This window comes from Mesocricetus auratus, unplaced genomic scaffold (assembly GCF_017639785.1).
Source record: "Mesocricetus auratus isolate SY011 unplaced genomic scaffold, BCM_Maur_2.0 Super-Scaffold_4256, whole genome shotgun sequence".
NCBI lineage: Eukaryota > Metazoa > Chordata > Mammalia > Rodentia > Cricetidae > Mesocricetus > Mesocricetus auratus.
In genome coordinates this window covers 17399961-17416062 of record NW_024429182.1, presented here as the reverse complement: position 1 = coordinate 17416062, position 16102 = coordinate 17399961, and the positions used below count along the sequence as shown (strand labels likewise).

Here is a 16102-nt window from a genome sequence, read left to right as displayed (position 1 = left end):
CAATTTTAAAATCATTTAATATGCAAAGTGAAAAACTAGAATATAAAAGCATTTCACATTTTTAAAAACAAAATAATACCTTCTAAATTATTTAACAGAAGGCAGAAATCCACAATCTTATCTGAAACCCCTAGGTCCAGATGTTTCAGAATTATGAAATTTTCAGATTTCAGATAGGTAATTCAGTGCATATACCGTACTACATTAACCCTCAGAAGAGTTTGTGGCAGCATCCCCCCAATAATCAAACACATTAATATTTATGCAGCAAAATAAATGAATATTCACACTAAATGGGATAAACAGACTCAGTGTCAGGTCAAAATAGATCCAGAAGCAAATGAATTTTGTTATCAAGTTTAGGAAAACCTTTTTTTCAGAACTTCTTGGATTTTGAGATTATAATTACAGATAAAGGAATGAATGCAGACCTTTTGAAACTTGTATGACAAGACACAAAAGATTGTTTAAACAAGTGACCCATTTTTACAAATGCAAAACCATACAATCTTCAAATACATTATAAATTAACAGGCAGCTCATCTTTGATATTATTAAATGTACACCTTAAATACATATACATATAGCACACAACACAATTCATTATGATCAGTTGATACCAAAGCACACATGTGCAATCCCTCATGAAAGAAAAGGACACTATTACATGTGTGGTTAAATATGGGATTCGTCTAACTCCTTATGATGCCAGCTAGAGTACCTGCTGAGAGCAACACAAGGAAGTAGGTTAGTCTTCAGGAAGCACAATTTTACTTGTGAGCAGTCTCTTCCACAGAAACACAGTAGACAACTTTTACTTAAAATGAGCACTGGATCCAGCAGTGCTGGCACACGCCTTTAATCTCAGCACTCAGGAGGCAGAGGCAGGCGGATCTCTGTTTGAGTTTGAGGCCAGCCTGATCTACAAAGTGAGTTCCAGGATAGCCAGAGCTACACAGAGAAACCCTGTCTCGGGGATACGTATATATATTCTTTTTCATCAGTTAAACAAGTAGTATTTTCTCAATTTTAAAGATAAGCAGGTCACTAATGATCTCCCTAGATAGCTGTGGTGTTAAAAATAATTCACCAATTTGTAATAAAATTCTATCTGTTCAGAGGTCACAATCATTATACAAAGGAAAATCAAGATACTGTGCTTGTAAAGTCATTTGTAGTCTCTGATTTACAGCCATTTCTTCCACTGACTGGTATGTGAAGAGTAGGTTCAGGGAGCAAAGATGAATTCTGAGTATGTGCAGAGACAATGTTCATAGGCTTGAGAACAGTGAACATCAGGTCACTCTGTTAACCAACTCCAATCAAGACTCTAAAGGCAGATATTAAAAGTGATAATTAGAAGATGTCTGAATGTAAAGTTCACTTTTTAAATTGTTTTCATATTTGAACATTTTAGAATCAAAATTCGAAATGTTAAAAACTATAGAAATTACAGTTTGGAAATAGCTCCCCTTACCTTCTGGTAATCTCAAAAATATCTCAAAGTTCTCATGAAACTTTGAGTAAAATATTTACTCATAAGTGGAAAGAGCTGGAATCGAGACTAAAAGCAGCAGTGAATTTGCTAAGATTTTACAGTAGCTTCTCCCAGTTTTAACAAATCAATAGGTCATGGCAACTACATCTTGATACAACCAATTTTTATTAAGTATTAGCATAACTGATCTTATATGCATCAAATACAACAATTATAGAGTGAAAAAGTACATCCATTCCATTTCAGTAGTCACATTGTGAAGAAAATTTAATCTGACCAAAACTACTATGGTTGAGGTTCAATGATGATACACTGCTACTATGTAAAAGATAAGGTTAGTTTTGTGGATTTGGCCTGGGAAGAGACAGCCAGCGGCAGCCAGGATCAGGCTGGCGCGTGGGCAGCACCAGTCAAGGGTGAGTTGAGTACTCTCAGGAATGTAGAAGTTTATTCCTCTCTGCTGTAGACATCATGTCTAGCTATTTCTAGTTCCTGCCCTAGACTTCTCTACAGTGATGGTGTGTAGTCTGTAATTTTAAGTTGAATAAGCCCCTCTCCCCTAAGTGGCTTTTTGTAAGGCTAAGTTATAGCAGCAGGGATGAAAGCAGGATAACCATCCCTGCACAACAAAAGAAAGAAAAGTGGGAGGCCGGGTGTTCGTGGCATACGCCTTTAATCCCAGCACTTGGGAGGCAGAGGCAGGCGGATCTCTGTGGGTTCAAAGCCAGCCTGGTCTACAGAGCGAGTTCCAGCACAGCCTCCAAAACAATACAAAGAAACCCTGTCTCAAAAAACCAAAAAAAAAAAAAAAAAAAGAAAGAAAAGAAAAAAAAGAAAGAAAATTGGGTTTCCAAATATTTCTCAAAAGTTCTTTCCTTTGAGTTCTACTCCCTATATATATCCCAAATGCCAGACACAGCCAACATGGAAAATTAACCCTTTGCATCCAGCATATCTAAAACACACAACCATATTCACACAAAACTTACCATCATACTATGGCTTTGTTCCTCATTTGCTTCACGAATAATAGTACTTAAGTGGCCAAGACAGTTCAGATTTTCTTCTATCACTTGTGCTAACGTCTCTCTGATGGAGGAAAGAACAAAACCATTTCAAGTTCAGCAAAGGGGCACCTGAGTGTTGCCTATGTTCTAGACTTGAGAAGGACGACCACTTTCTGCAACTCAGCACACCAGGAAAATTGACTGCTTCCGTCTTCAGTTTCTTCATCCCTCCCACTCAGACAACATCCTTCTTTATCCAAGCCCCCACTTCTGATTACTCTAGCAAGTCGACTGTAACTCTTATCAGATTTTCTTTTGAAACAGGTGACACTGGTAACTCCTCAGCCCTCCCTGAAGAAATGACAGGTAAGGGAAAAGATCCCCTTGGTACAGCCAAATGAAACAGCATTTTTTGTTTTATTTTGTTTTTGGATTATTTCCTTTTCCTTTTACAAACAGTAAAACACTAGCATGCTCACTTAACACACAAACATGGGGAGAGACTCAAAGTGTAGTCTGGTCTCCAGAGTTCCAGGAAAGAAAAGCTGATTGGAAACTACAGACAGCAGCAATGAAAAAAAGCAAGCTGACTACTGAGAACAACAGAAGAAACCATGAAACACAAAATACCCCTAGATACTTATATGCGAAGGAGGCCCTGATTCTAGTTTCTCCCCTCATGCATTCCTCTTCCATATATCCTGTCATAATCCTTTACCAATCCTCAGTCCCTCTTCTATCACACTGTAGGCCATGGTTAACAGCCACTGCTAGCTTAGAACTAAATATTGATTCAGGTATTATCCAACAAACAGAAAACTGCATGCTAACAACTTCCTACTCCTTGATAATTAAGTACCTCAGGTACATTATAATTAAGATCAGCTTTTATTTATCAGAAAATGTACCTTTAAAATACATTACACTGTTGCAAACAACTACACGCTCAAATTGGAAGTTACCCACAGAGCTGATATTTGGAATTAACATCCCTACCAAGTCTAAATGCCTTTAATGAAAACAAGAAAGGTTAGGATGTAGTAAATTTTACTTCCTTCAGTTCTAATAGTATTTTCTGAGGTCTACAAGACACAACCTCTGCTATTCTTGTATATGTATTCATATTGGGCCACACATGTAGAGACTCCAAGATATATACTGGAACTTGCTTTCTTTAAACAATAAAATACCTGATATCAGCTTGCCTTCCTGTCATGTGCTTTTTCTTTCATAAAAGCAGAGTACAGAATGTGCAACTGCATGAGCTCCTGAGCAGTGATGTAACATGGGTGCACTTCTGCAAAACTAATTATGGGCAGACTTCCAGGAAATGCTTGGTGCTGTGGAGGTCTCCACGAGTTGTGAGAAAAGCGACCACACACAAGCTAGCAAAGAGCCACTTGAATTCGGCACACCTCATGCTGAGAAAATAACAGAGATGGACAGTCATTCAGCTTTTAGCAGCAGAGCAGAAACTAAAGACAAAATGCAGGGTGCAAATCTGAGCTCTTATTTGCAAAATGACTTAAAGCCCTGAAAATATCAGAATTAAGAAATACTAAGCTATAAAACAAAGTAGATCTCACTACTTCATTAAAAAGAACTCAGGTACAAAAAAAATTGGAAACTGCAAAAAGTATAATTTCTCATAGAAATAAATAGTTAAGGAAGGGATATGATTTGGATAAAGGAAATTGATATGCTAGGAACAGAAATGGCTTAGAACTTGAATTGAGATAACAATTACTGTAAGACATCCTTATTTGATAATGAGAATAAATATATGAACATTAAAAAAAGAATAAATTACTCAGCATTATTAACTGCTGAGTTAGTCACAACTGACCCCTGGTCTGAAGGCACTACTACCCACCATGCTCTACTGTCTCACTCCTACCCCACTCTGAAATACAACTATCTATTGTTACAAAGTGAACCCACCCATCTTGAGGAGTTACCACACGTGTCAGAGGATGTTCACGGTCTGCTAACATAGGTGGCAGCCATGCTGATGCTGGAGGGGTTACTGTGCCTTCTAAACTGGATCCTACAAGAGAGCGGGCAGAACTCTGTGTCTGAAGGGAAAAACAAAAACAAAAAACAAAAAACAGCACACACGCTAAATAAATTGCAGGCAAGCATCTCTTGATTCATACCATTAAAAAAATACTTAAGACTCATAATTCAATCATTATTCATATACACAACTGATTATCTGAGAACAAAACTATTCCCACCACTACTAACTACACCATCACTGGCCCTTTTCTTCACTGACTAAAACTGAGTGTATCTAACACTGACTAAAACTGAATGGATCTAATTCCTATAATCTAGCTGTGGTTTGGAGGAAGGGAACAGCTTAGCAAAGGCTGACTTATTAACAAGTCAGATGCTATGGGCAACCATAGCAACCCAGGTCAGGGAGAACTATAAAAAGAGGGACTGAGCTGGATATGGTGGCCCACACTTGTCATCCTAGCACTTGAGAGGCAGGAAAATTGCAGTAAGGGGACAGTCCAGCTCCCAGCCTAGACTAGAGAGAATGCTCTTGTCTCCAAAGAAACAAGCAAAACCAGACACACACTAGCAGCACTACCAGGACTGGAAAAGAGAATGAGAATACAAAAGTCCTTGCTGTGGAACAATCTTTGCACACTGTAAATGTGTATTACTCTCATTGGTTAATAAAAGAGATGACTGGCCAATAGCTAGATAGATAAAGGTTAGGCAGGACGCAGACAAAAATAGAGCATGAAGAAGAAAGGAGGAGTCTCAGGAACTGAGAGGAGACATGGAGAGATGAATTTGCTGTGTTGAAAAAAGGTATTGCCACATGGCAGAGCATAGATAAGAAATATGAGTTAATTTAAAATGTAAGAGCAAGTTAGCAACAAGTCTGAGCTATTGGCCAAGCATTTATAATGAATAATAAGTCTCTGTATGGATGTTTGGGAATTGGCTGGTAGGACAGAAAAGTACATCTAAAAGTCCTACCTCTATAATCATTCAGACACCAAACAAGGATCATGTACACTCAATATTAAATATAAATATTCAAAGGACATAGCTCCAAGCAATAAAAAAAATCCTTTATCAGAAAGTAATAGCAGATCAGTATTACAGTCACTAATAATTACTTACACAGGCGATTTTAAGGAGGTGCCATATTTCTTTCTGCCTCTTTCCCTGCATAAACATGATGGTGTTGTCAGCTTCTTTGATGTTACTGAGGGCCACTTCCACCTTGGGGAGTAGATCAATAATCTTCTGCTTACAGCCCAACAACTTGCTGGAGAAAGTAAGTCAGTGTCAGATACTTGTCACATCCCTCAAGACTGTGTAACATACTCCCAAACCCAGCAAACATGAACCACAACTATATCACATTTATGACTGATCTCAAAAACAATGAACATAGGGGCTGGGGAGACAGTTCAGTGGTTAAGGACATTGGCTGCTCTTCCAGAGGACCTCAGTTCAATTCCCAGCACCAACATGGCAGCTCACAACCATCTGTAACTCCAGTTCCAGGATATCAGATACTCTCTTCTGATCTCACTCACATGGGGCAAACGTGTAATTAAAACACCCATGCAAATAAATAAAAAGTAATGCATATACTTAGGGCTTATAAATGGCTATTTTCCAAGATATTGACACAACTATTGTTTACCAAACAAGAGTATTATATTTGAAAAGGAACACAAACACACTGGCATGCAGGAGATGAAGCAATGTCTCTACCTCAGGTGACCAAACAGCTCCTTGAGAACGCGGTCCTGACTCTGTACAGTGTGCACAATGATCTTCACCATCTCCGTGCTATCACTGTAAGAGTGATCTGCAAAAGATTTCAGTTAGTGTGCTTCTAATCTCTCATCAAGAAAACACCAACTTCCAAACAAAAGTTCCTTAAAAACTTTTAAAAACCTGCAAGTAGTCTAAAAAAAAACTCCATTTGTTATGGAATGCTGTCCTTGAGGTATGACACTGCTGTTACCTTAAGGAGATCTCAGAAGCTGTGAGATCTAATAAGACAATGATTCTGTCGATGCAGAAAGGGGCTCCTGAGGTCTTCCCATGGTTTATCCTTCAATACTCCCCAAGGATTTATAAGTAGCTAACAGCAGTGGGGGAGGGGAGCCTTATCCCCCCAGAAAGATCTAAAACAGGTTATCAGTTGCAGAGAGACAGAGAAAAGAGGGAAGAAACATTTTCTCCAGAAAAAAACCACTGAATAGATGTTCACATCTCCTCATAAAAAGTTTATACAATGCAATTTAAATTAAAACTTAGATTTAAAAAAAATTTAAGATTATCAGGGATGGAGAGATGGCTCAGAGGTTAAGAGTACTGACTGATCTTCCTGAGGTTCTGAGTTCAATTTCCAGCAACCACATGGTGGCTCACAACCATCTGTAAAAAGATCTGGTGCCCTCTTCTGGCATGCAAGCATAGATGCAGGCAGAACACTGTATACTCAATGAATAAAACCTTAAAAAAATTTTAAGATTATCTATAAATAAAGTCTAAGGGGTTGGAGGTATAGTTCAATGATAACTATACACAAAAAGTAAAGTTATGGGGCTGAGCATAGTTGTCAAGAGCTCTTGTTGTTCTTCTAAAGGACAGATTCGCACCCATGTTACAGCTCACAAACACCTATAACTCCATCTCCAGGAGAATCTGAGGGCCTCTGTGGGTATCCCTATGAAGGGGAGGTCCTTTGCATGCTGTGAATATATGTTTCTCTTATTGGTTGATGAATAAAGCTGTTTCAGCCAATGGACAGGCAGGAGTTAGCCAGGCAGGAAATCTAAACAGGGATAGAGAAAGGTAGTAGGCAGAGTCAAGGAGACGCCATGTAGCTACCAGGAACGAAGGATGTCCAGGCATTCTCCGGTAAGCCAAGACCACGTGGAGATTCACAGATTAACAGAAATGGGATAATGATTAAGAAAGAGCAAGCCAATAAGAAGCCCGAGCCATCAGTCAAACAGTTTATAATTAATATAAACCTCTGTGTGTTTATTTGGGACTGGGCAGGACAGAAACTTCCATCCACATCCCCATGTAGCATACACCCACACCCACAGACATAAATATTTCCCAGAAAGTAAATTTATGTGTGGTTGTATGCATTTAATTTTTAGAGACTTATGTTGTCTGTTTGAGATGAATAGCCTGGTTGACCTTTAACCTGTACTAACCCAAATTCAGATACAGGTGCAACCTTTGGTCAAGAGACCAGCTTTCTTACATGATTAACACTGTTTACTTAGAACAGTAGGCTTTCACTGCCCCAACCAGGCTGCTAATCCATCTGTTTACAACTTACAAAAACTTCATCTGAAAAAGAGCTGACTTAAACCAAACCTGATATACTAATAAAAGGGATCAGTGGACACCTGGAAATTTACCCTAAAGCCAACTTGCATCTGGAAGATGTCCTCAAATGCATGGTTGTTGGTTACACTGAGTTCTACAGTTTATAAGTAATACTATTTCAGTTTTTAAAACTACTAGCATTAGTTTTTGCATTTCAGTATGTGGCAATTTAAGTTTAAAAGAGCAAAAAACGGCTGATGTATCATCTTGGCATTTTCTTGGGCAATAAGCCTGAAAGCAAAAATACCACTATTGCTAATACTTGCTATTAACTGCACAAACTTTCCTCCATTAATGTTTTTTCTGTGTTACTCCCAAAAAAGAAAACTATGAGTTTCAAGAGGTTGAATGGTTATGAAAATGGAGCTTAGAGGTAGTGCTAGTGCCTGCTTAAGCATATACAAGGCATAAATATTGGATCCCCAGTACTGCAAGAGAAGGAAAAAAAAATCTGTTCTCTTTAAAATCATTCCAGAAGCCTCTCCCACAGTCCAGCTACATTCCCAGAATCTCTATCTCTCTTGTTCTGCCTCCCCCACACCCTCACCCAAGCAGATACAAGGCTCCAAAAATACTTTTCTCCAAACAGTAGTCCTTCATAAACTCCACAAACCAAACCCAAGAGGTTTCCCTTAGGACTAGTTCTTTTAATGGTAAAGACCTCAGAACTTCAGCTTTTGTCAGAAGAGGGCAGAGAAAGTTAGTTTACACTGTTTTCAAATTTTACCTCCTGCAGGGAAGCACTTCTGAACAACCTGACCACCAATAAAGTTAAATGCCTGTCTGACATGTATTTCATGAGTACTTGTAGCAATAAGCCGATCAAATTCTACTACAATAAGAACCAGCATATGGGGCTGGAGAGATGGCTCAGCACTTAAGAGCACTGGCTGCTCTTCCAGAGGTTCAGAACACCCACATGGTCACCTGTAGCCCCAGGTCTAGTTATCCAACACCCTCTTCTGGCCTCTGCAGGCACTACATACACATGGTGTACTGATACACAGGTAAAACACTCATATTTGTAAACTAAAAATAAAATCTCAAAAAAATTAAAAAACAAAGTGTTTAGAGTAGGCTGCTTTTTTTAAAGATAGTGTAAATATTATATAAAGTTCCATATGTTTATAAATTTTCAAGTATAAAACTTAAAAACTTTACATATAAGTTAAATAAATTTTTTTAAAATACATATATTTAGGAGCACAGATATCCCTTTTTATTATTTATGTAATCCTTCAAAATAAATATATTTTAAGTAAAATAAAAGTGTTTTGCATATATATCCTAATTTACTGTTTTCAAAGCCTTTCATAAGCACTCTCTCAAATATACTGCTAAAGCTTACTGAGTCAGAGGGCTAGGTTTCAACTTGTTTTGCACAAAAGGAAATAGAAGCAGGGAGAAGTGTTGGAGATTATTTGGTCAGTAAAATAACCAACTTAGAATTCAAATCTTCGGGTTTCCAACCAACACTCCTTCAAGGAGCCAATGCTCTCTGTATCTGGCAGATGTTCAGTAAAAATTTTTGTCCCAAGGACCTATGAGCAGTGACCTGTGCTGGTACAGGCATGGTTTTTCAAGACAAAATTGCTTCCGAAGAGACTACGCACTTCTCGTCTCATCATTCCACCAGAACCCATTGCACTGAATTCTTTCCAACTTCTCTAACTTAAGCAATATCTCCCCCCAACCTTTTACACATTTTTGGGGGGTTGTTTCTTCCTTTTTCTTGGGGATGGTATGCATGTATGCATAGAGGGCTGAGGCCACTTTCAGGTATCTTCCTTGATGGCTTGTCACATTATTTATTGAGCTAGGGTATCTCAGTGTACCTGAAGCATGCTGTTTCAGCTGGACTGGTCACTGAGTCCCAGAAATCCCTCTGCCTCCACTTCGCCAGGACGGCTGCCACCGCAGGGGTGTGCTGCTATCTGTGGATTTTATGTGAGTGGTTGGAGCCTAAACTTAGCATCTCACGTTGGTATAGTAAGCACTTTATCACTGAGCCACTGCCCCCATTTCTTCCTTTTTTTCCGTTTTTGAGTTTTCTCTTTTATCCTCTCCTCTCACTTCACTTAACAACTTTTCTATTCCAATATCCTTATTACATTCCCTTTCTATTCTCTTAAATTCTTATAAATTTAAAGCTATTATGACATAAGTATTGTGAAAACAATACCAAAACAGGATCTTACTCTGAAGTTTAAAAAAAAATAAAAATTCACTTACTTTATTAAGTTAGGGAGTGTCCTAAAACACCTTTAAATATTGCGATTGAAGTGTCTTACCTGTAGGTCTGTGCTTTAACTGCTTATAGAGATCAATGGCACGTTGTTCCCTACAAAAGAGAAAAACAAAAACTTCTCTGTAAGTAGAAGTAACTTAATGAGTAATAATATTCAACTTGAATAATATCGGTTATTGGGACAAGATCCAATTTTTAAGTAAGTACAGATCATTAATGCATATTTTACTGAACATTTTGTTGAATAATAAGAATACAAGTCCTTAAATCAGGTGGTGGTGGCGGCACACGCCTTTAATCCCAGCAGGTGTAAGGCAGAAGTAAGTGGATCTCTTTGAGTTTGAGGTCAGCCTGGTCTATAGAGTGTGTTCCAGGACAGCCAAGGCTACACAGAGAAACCCCGTCTTGAAAAACAAAGAATGCAAGTCCTGATAATGTGGAGCTTTAAAAAAACCAAGAACCAAGAACCAACTGTGCCTGTGTGTTTGTCTGAGTGAGAGGCACGCATGCATATTCCTTGTGAGGTGGTCAGAAGCTAACGTGGGGTCAGTCCTTGCTGTCAACTTTAGACAGGCCTCTGTTGTGTGCTGCTGCCTCCCTCTCACTGCAGAAGCACTGGGATTGCAAACATGCTACCACACCTAACCTTAGAGTGGGTCCTCAAGCTCGAGCAGTAAGTGCTTTGCCATCATGTCCTTAGTCTCCAAAACAAAGTTTCTATAGACTGCATATCTGCTCAGGTCTTCCACCACAAATGTAACTAACGCCCATGTACCAGAAACATTTAAATAGGAAAAAATTATGTCTCATTATTAGAGAAAAAAATCTGAAGTTTCTAATCTAGGCACTTAGGAAATTAACCTGAATAGAGTTAAGTGATTATTCCTTGGACCAAAAGGGGGAATAAATCGGAAATCATTTGTAATTTTACTATTCTTATTAAAAATACATGAAAAAGAGACTTTTTAAAAAAATAGTAAAGAACAATCCAAATAGTTATTTCCCAAACTCACTATTACTAAGAAATAGCTTCCTTTTTAAATATTGTAAGGGCTGGAGAGATGACTCAGTGGGTAAAAGCACTTGCTGCCAAGTCTAACAACCTGAGTTCAATACCTTGGCCCACCACGGTGGAAGCGGAAAACCATCTCACAATTTTGTCCTATGATCTCTACATGTATACATTGTGATGGTGGACCCCCCCCAATGAAATAATGTCAAAAAAATCATAGGAATATATAAGGGGTAAGAAAAATCATGAGCTATACCATGCAAAGGCTTAATCCTGTCAGATATAAGTAGAAAGAACACAAAAAATTATACAATCAAGACCAACAGCACATATACATTCTTACAGAGATTCCATCAAGTCTCCTTGGCGTCTTCCATAGGGGCTTTTCTGAAGTTCCATGATTTCAGTGTGCAAAGACATAATTTGATCCTCAAGGTATCCAATGACACCAACCTAAAATATGACACAAAGAAAATGACAGGCTTACCACCATATAAAACAAGGCTCAATGTGCCACCCCTCACCACAGGCGTGGGAGAGCTGGCTCCGATGTCATGGGTCTAGGGGAGCTGGCTTTGACCCTTGTCTGAGGGGATGGCACCAATGGCCCAGACCAAACAGTTCAATTAGCACCCAGACCCTTATCCTGGGCCTTGGGTTGGCCCACCCTAACAGCTGCCCCATTTATGACCTGCTGGAGTACGCAAAGGGATTGGTCTTGCGCACTATGACAACAGGATATCCGAGAACAGTTTCAATGAGGGCTCAGTGATGATGGTGCATCAGAGGCCTTGAACCAGACCAATGACTCATTTTGCTGGTGAGTCTGTGTGGACAAAAGGGGTACACTGTGTGATACACTGCAGCTCCCGATATCACCAGGATGAATGAAGAGGTGTTGAAAAGATGGAGGAACAAGGTGGGTTTTTGTTTGTTTTATCTTGTTTTCAAGTAATTTGGGGGACATACTTGCAGGGGGAAAGAGCAGATATGGAGGAACTGGGAGGTGAGCAGGATTGGGGTACATAATATGAAACAAAGAATCAATAAGAATTATGTTTAAAATTTTTAAAAAGGCTTAAATCTTAAATGATCTGTTATGCCAGTAGAACTGAATATTTACAACAAAGCAATTTTATTAACGCTAATCATTTGCTTATTTAATGAGACAGTGGTATTATGGAGCCTAAGCTATTCTTGAACCTTTAATTCTCCTGGTCTTATTTTTCCTGCATGCTGGGATTAAGCACCACACTAAGCTTGTTAAAGCTATTCAAAAACCAAGACAGGACAATATTTCTAGCCGTAATTCTTTGAGAATTTCATAGGTGCATTCAATACATTTTGTATTTAATCCCCATTACCCTTCCTAATCCTCCCAGATCTAGACCCCTTTCACCCCTCCCAAATCCATGTCCTTTTTCTTTTGTTTTTAAATAACCCATAAGTTCCAATCTGGCATGCTCATATACTAATGAATGTGAGGTATGATATGGCATGATCAAACTACTAATGACTACCTCATTAAAGAAAACCAACTCTTGCTGGGCGGTAGTGGTGCACGCCTTTTACCTTTAATCCCAGCACTCGGGAGGCAGAGGCAGGCAGATCTTTGTGAGTTCAAGACCAGCCTGGTCTACAAGAGTGAGTTCCAGGACAGCCTCCAAAACAATATAGAGAAACCCTATCTCACAAAACAAAAAACAAAAAACAAAAAAAAAAAAGAAAAAAGAAAAAAGAAAGCCAACTATTTCTCCCCAAGCAACCATAACTGTTAATAGCTCCTCATATGATGGGGGTTTCTTATGCTTCTGACAATCTTTCATGTAAGAACACCTTATGCCAGGTACAATGGTATGTACCTTTAATCCAAGCACTCAGGAGGCAAAAGCAAGTGCCTCTCTGTGAGTCAAACTAGCTTGGTCTACAGAGTGAATTCCAGAACAGCTGGGGTTACACAGTGAGACCCTGTCTCAAACAATAATAATAAAAACATACTTATTCCTGTGTTTCCCTTCTGACCACAGCTAACTAGTACTAACATCTGCTTTGGCCTCTGGAGAAGCAAAATAATAAAAGTGCCATTCATAAGACAATTGGCCACTAACCCACTGCCATTTCTTACATATCAGACTCATGACACCAACTGCCCTATCCACATGTACTGGCACCAAGGAAAGCAACAGTCTGGGACCACAGACATACAGGATAAGGAAGGAATTTGCATCCTAGGGAACAGTCTATACCTCCCTCAGGAGACCATAATTACGGAACAACATCAGGTATAAATAGAACTTCCCCATTTAAAAACAGATGTGAAGCCATTTTATCTAAACCAGTCAGAAAAATAATAGCAATACATTCCATTTTTATTGATTTCCATTTAATGTTCATAAGCCTATTAGAAAAGATTGCTGCCCCTAATATATATAACAAGGAAACTGAAGCTCGGTGAAGCTAAAAAGTTTGCCCAAAGCCTTTGGTTTTAAAGCCCATACTGTCCTCCCTCTATATAAAGCATGTACTAGATATTTGTCTGAATTTCAGGAATGATATGATAAATATTCTTTATATACCAAAAACCAAAGATAATTTCTAATAGAGACATTAAATACACAGAATGGGTTCAATGATTTTACCTCAGCATAGTGAATGGCCCTTTCCTCCATTTCTTTCCATGCTTTTAGCATTTTTTCTGAAGCTAAAAAAAGAAGAAAAAGAAAAAGAAAAAAAAATCAAGTCTACACTGGTTTCCTCTGAAACAACTGCTGTCTTTAAACATTAGCCTGGTTATTTCCTTCTCTATCAACATCACAGATACACAATGGGTTCAAGTGTCTCTCAAATGGATATGCAGTACTCCTAAGCCCCAACACTTGGAAGGTGACCTCACTGGAAATGGGGTAACTTATAGAGTTAATCACCTATGTATGTTCTCACACTGAACTAGGCCCTAACTGTAGCATGACTCTTTTCCAGTATCCTTAGAGAACAGACTTAGGGAGCAGGGGTATACAGAAACACAAAAGGAGAACGTAATGTGACATTCCATTTTTATTGATTTCCATTTAATGTTCATAAGCCTATTAGAAGCTACAAGCAAATGAACACCAAGCATGGTTGGTAACCTTAGAAAGTTAGGAAAGATTCTTTTTCTCAGGTTTAAGAGGAATCATGGCTTTGCTAGCATCTTGATTTTGGATTTTAGCCTTAAAAATTCTGAGTTTTTACATCTATGCTGTTTTAAGCCATAGAGTTGTTATGGAAGTTCTAGGAGAATAGTATATAGTTTTTTATCCAAAAATATTATCTTAAAGCAATGCATAAAATGTTTCAGAAAAGGTAAATGTGTACTGTAGCTCAGAGGTAGACTCGCCTAACATACACAAGGCTCTGAGTTTGGCTACATGTAGCTGTGCACACATTTAATTCCAGCACTTGAGAGGCATAAACAGGTTGATCTCTGGAGTTCATGGTCAGCTTGGTTTACATAATGATCCTGTTCTGGGCCAGCCAGTGCTACATGAGATCTTGTGTGAAAAACAAAAAGCAAACCAACAACACAAGGATCAGGATTCAATCCCCAGTACTATAAAATTAAACAAATAAAAAGTATAAAAGCATATAAAAAAAGAAAAGACTCTTCCCTATACTCCAAGTGTTCTCACTAATATAACTGTTAGAAGATATATTCTCTATTCTCTCATAAGTAAAACAGCCTATAGATGCTTTTCCCCAAAACTTAATGTCATTAATGGGTTTAAGTGAGAATGGTCCCATAAGCTCATATATCTGAATGTTTGGTTCCTGTTGGGACTGTTTAGGATGGATTAGTGGGTGTGGCCCTTTTGGAAGAACGGTCAGTGGGAGTGGACTTTCACTGCACCCCGTGAATGGATCAAATGTAAGCACTCAGCTGCTGCTCTGGAGCCACGCCTGCTTGCCTGCCAGCCAGTCACTATGCTTCCCACCATGATGGCCATGGATTCACCCTCAAAACAAAAACATTTGACAACTTAAGTTATCCTGCATGTTGTTCTGCTGTGAATTTAAATTACTGGCTATGTGTCAATAAGATAAAAGAGCAGATGGTTTTGAGAGACTAGACATTCCTTACAAATACATTACAGCCAGACACTTACATATCCCATAAGTCATCTGCTCACTATATCTCTCCAAGTCAAGCTGAATGCTTTTGTGAAAAAACTCCAATTTAGCTTTGAGTTGCTGTGATGCTGAGATCAAAGTATTCTTCATTTTTGTCAAGTTAGCATTATATCTAAGAAGACTTAACCTAAGCCATAGCAAAACAAAACAAAATTATCAATATTCAGAAACATTGAATAACAATTCACAAACATACAGTATCCAAACTCCAAATCCTAAGTTTCTATTATCAAATCCTGAGAAACAGCTGACCCATTTCCAGACTGTGATGGTCTCCAGCTAAGACCACTCAGGAACTAGAATTCTCAAGGCACTACAGCTGAATGGTTTTAGACCATTAATAAGAAGAACGCTGCATTTCAATGGAGTCAGAGTGATGGCACAGTGGGCAAAGAGCTTGCATGCATGAGGACCTCAGTTTAGTACATGGCAGTGTGTGCTTGCCTCGACAGTGCTTGGAGGCCTGGGGAAACAGGCTAACCTAGGAGCTCATGGGTTATTCAGTGTAGCTAAAACAGTGAGCTCCAGGGTTAGTAAGAGATCTTGCCTCAAATATTAGGTGAGAAAACAATAAGGGAAAGATAACCAACATCAACCCTGGCTTCCATGTGTGCATCCATTCACATGCTCATAAACACATTATTAAACAATATTACATTTCAAAAAAGTTCAATATTTTAGCCTTGTACACAATTATGCTTAGTGAAAACTGGCAAGAATAATTCTTGAGTACATGATACACCTGGTGTTATGTAAAAAAAACAAAACAAAACCCACTT

General features: G+C 38.6%; 1 protein-coding gene and 1 long non-coding RNA gene across 9 annotated transcripts in view; one reads left to right on the top strand and one right to left on the bottom strand.

Moving 5' to 3' along the window:
* Chuk (component of inhibitor of nuclear factor kappa B kinase complex) overlaps nt 1-16102 on the bottom strand; it is a 32941-nt gene continuing 16839 nt past the window's right edge. For 2 of the 8 annotated variants that reach the window (XM_005063554.4, XM_040744077.1), the window contains exons 13-21: nt 15299-15450; nt 13796-13857; nt 11500-11609; nt 10188-10237; nt 6253-6349; nt 5650-5797; nt 4447-4580; nt 2488-2587; nt 1-1330 (exon numbers count right to left, since the gene is read on the bottom strand). In XM_005063554.4, the coding sequence (XP_005063611.2) occupies nt 1301-1330; nt 2488-2587; nt 4447-4580; nt 5650-5797; nt 6253-6349; nt 10188-10237; nt 11500-11609; nt 13796-13857; nt 15299-15450 (883 nt within the window). In that variant the 3' untranslated portion in view covers nt 1-1300. Of the gene's footprint in view, nt 1331-2487; nt 2588-3695; nt 3927-4446; nt 4581-5649; nt 5798-6252; nt 6350-10187; nt 10238-11499; nt 11610-13795; nt 13858-15298; nt 15451-16102 lie in introns of those variants that run through there. The other 6 variants (XM_005063555.4, XR_002385596.2, XM_021234652.2 and 3 more) reach the window with 6 other exon arrangements.
* The window catches only part of LOC121139960, a 28947-nt gene continuing 15430 nt past the window's right edge, over nt 2586-16102 (top strand). Inside the window, exon 1 of the long non-coding RNA XR_005876743.1 lies at nt 2586-2871. This is a non-coding gene — a long non-coding RNA (uncharacterized LOC121139960). The remainder of the gene's footprint in view (nt 2872-16102) is intronic.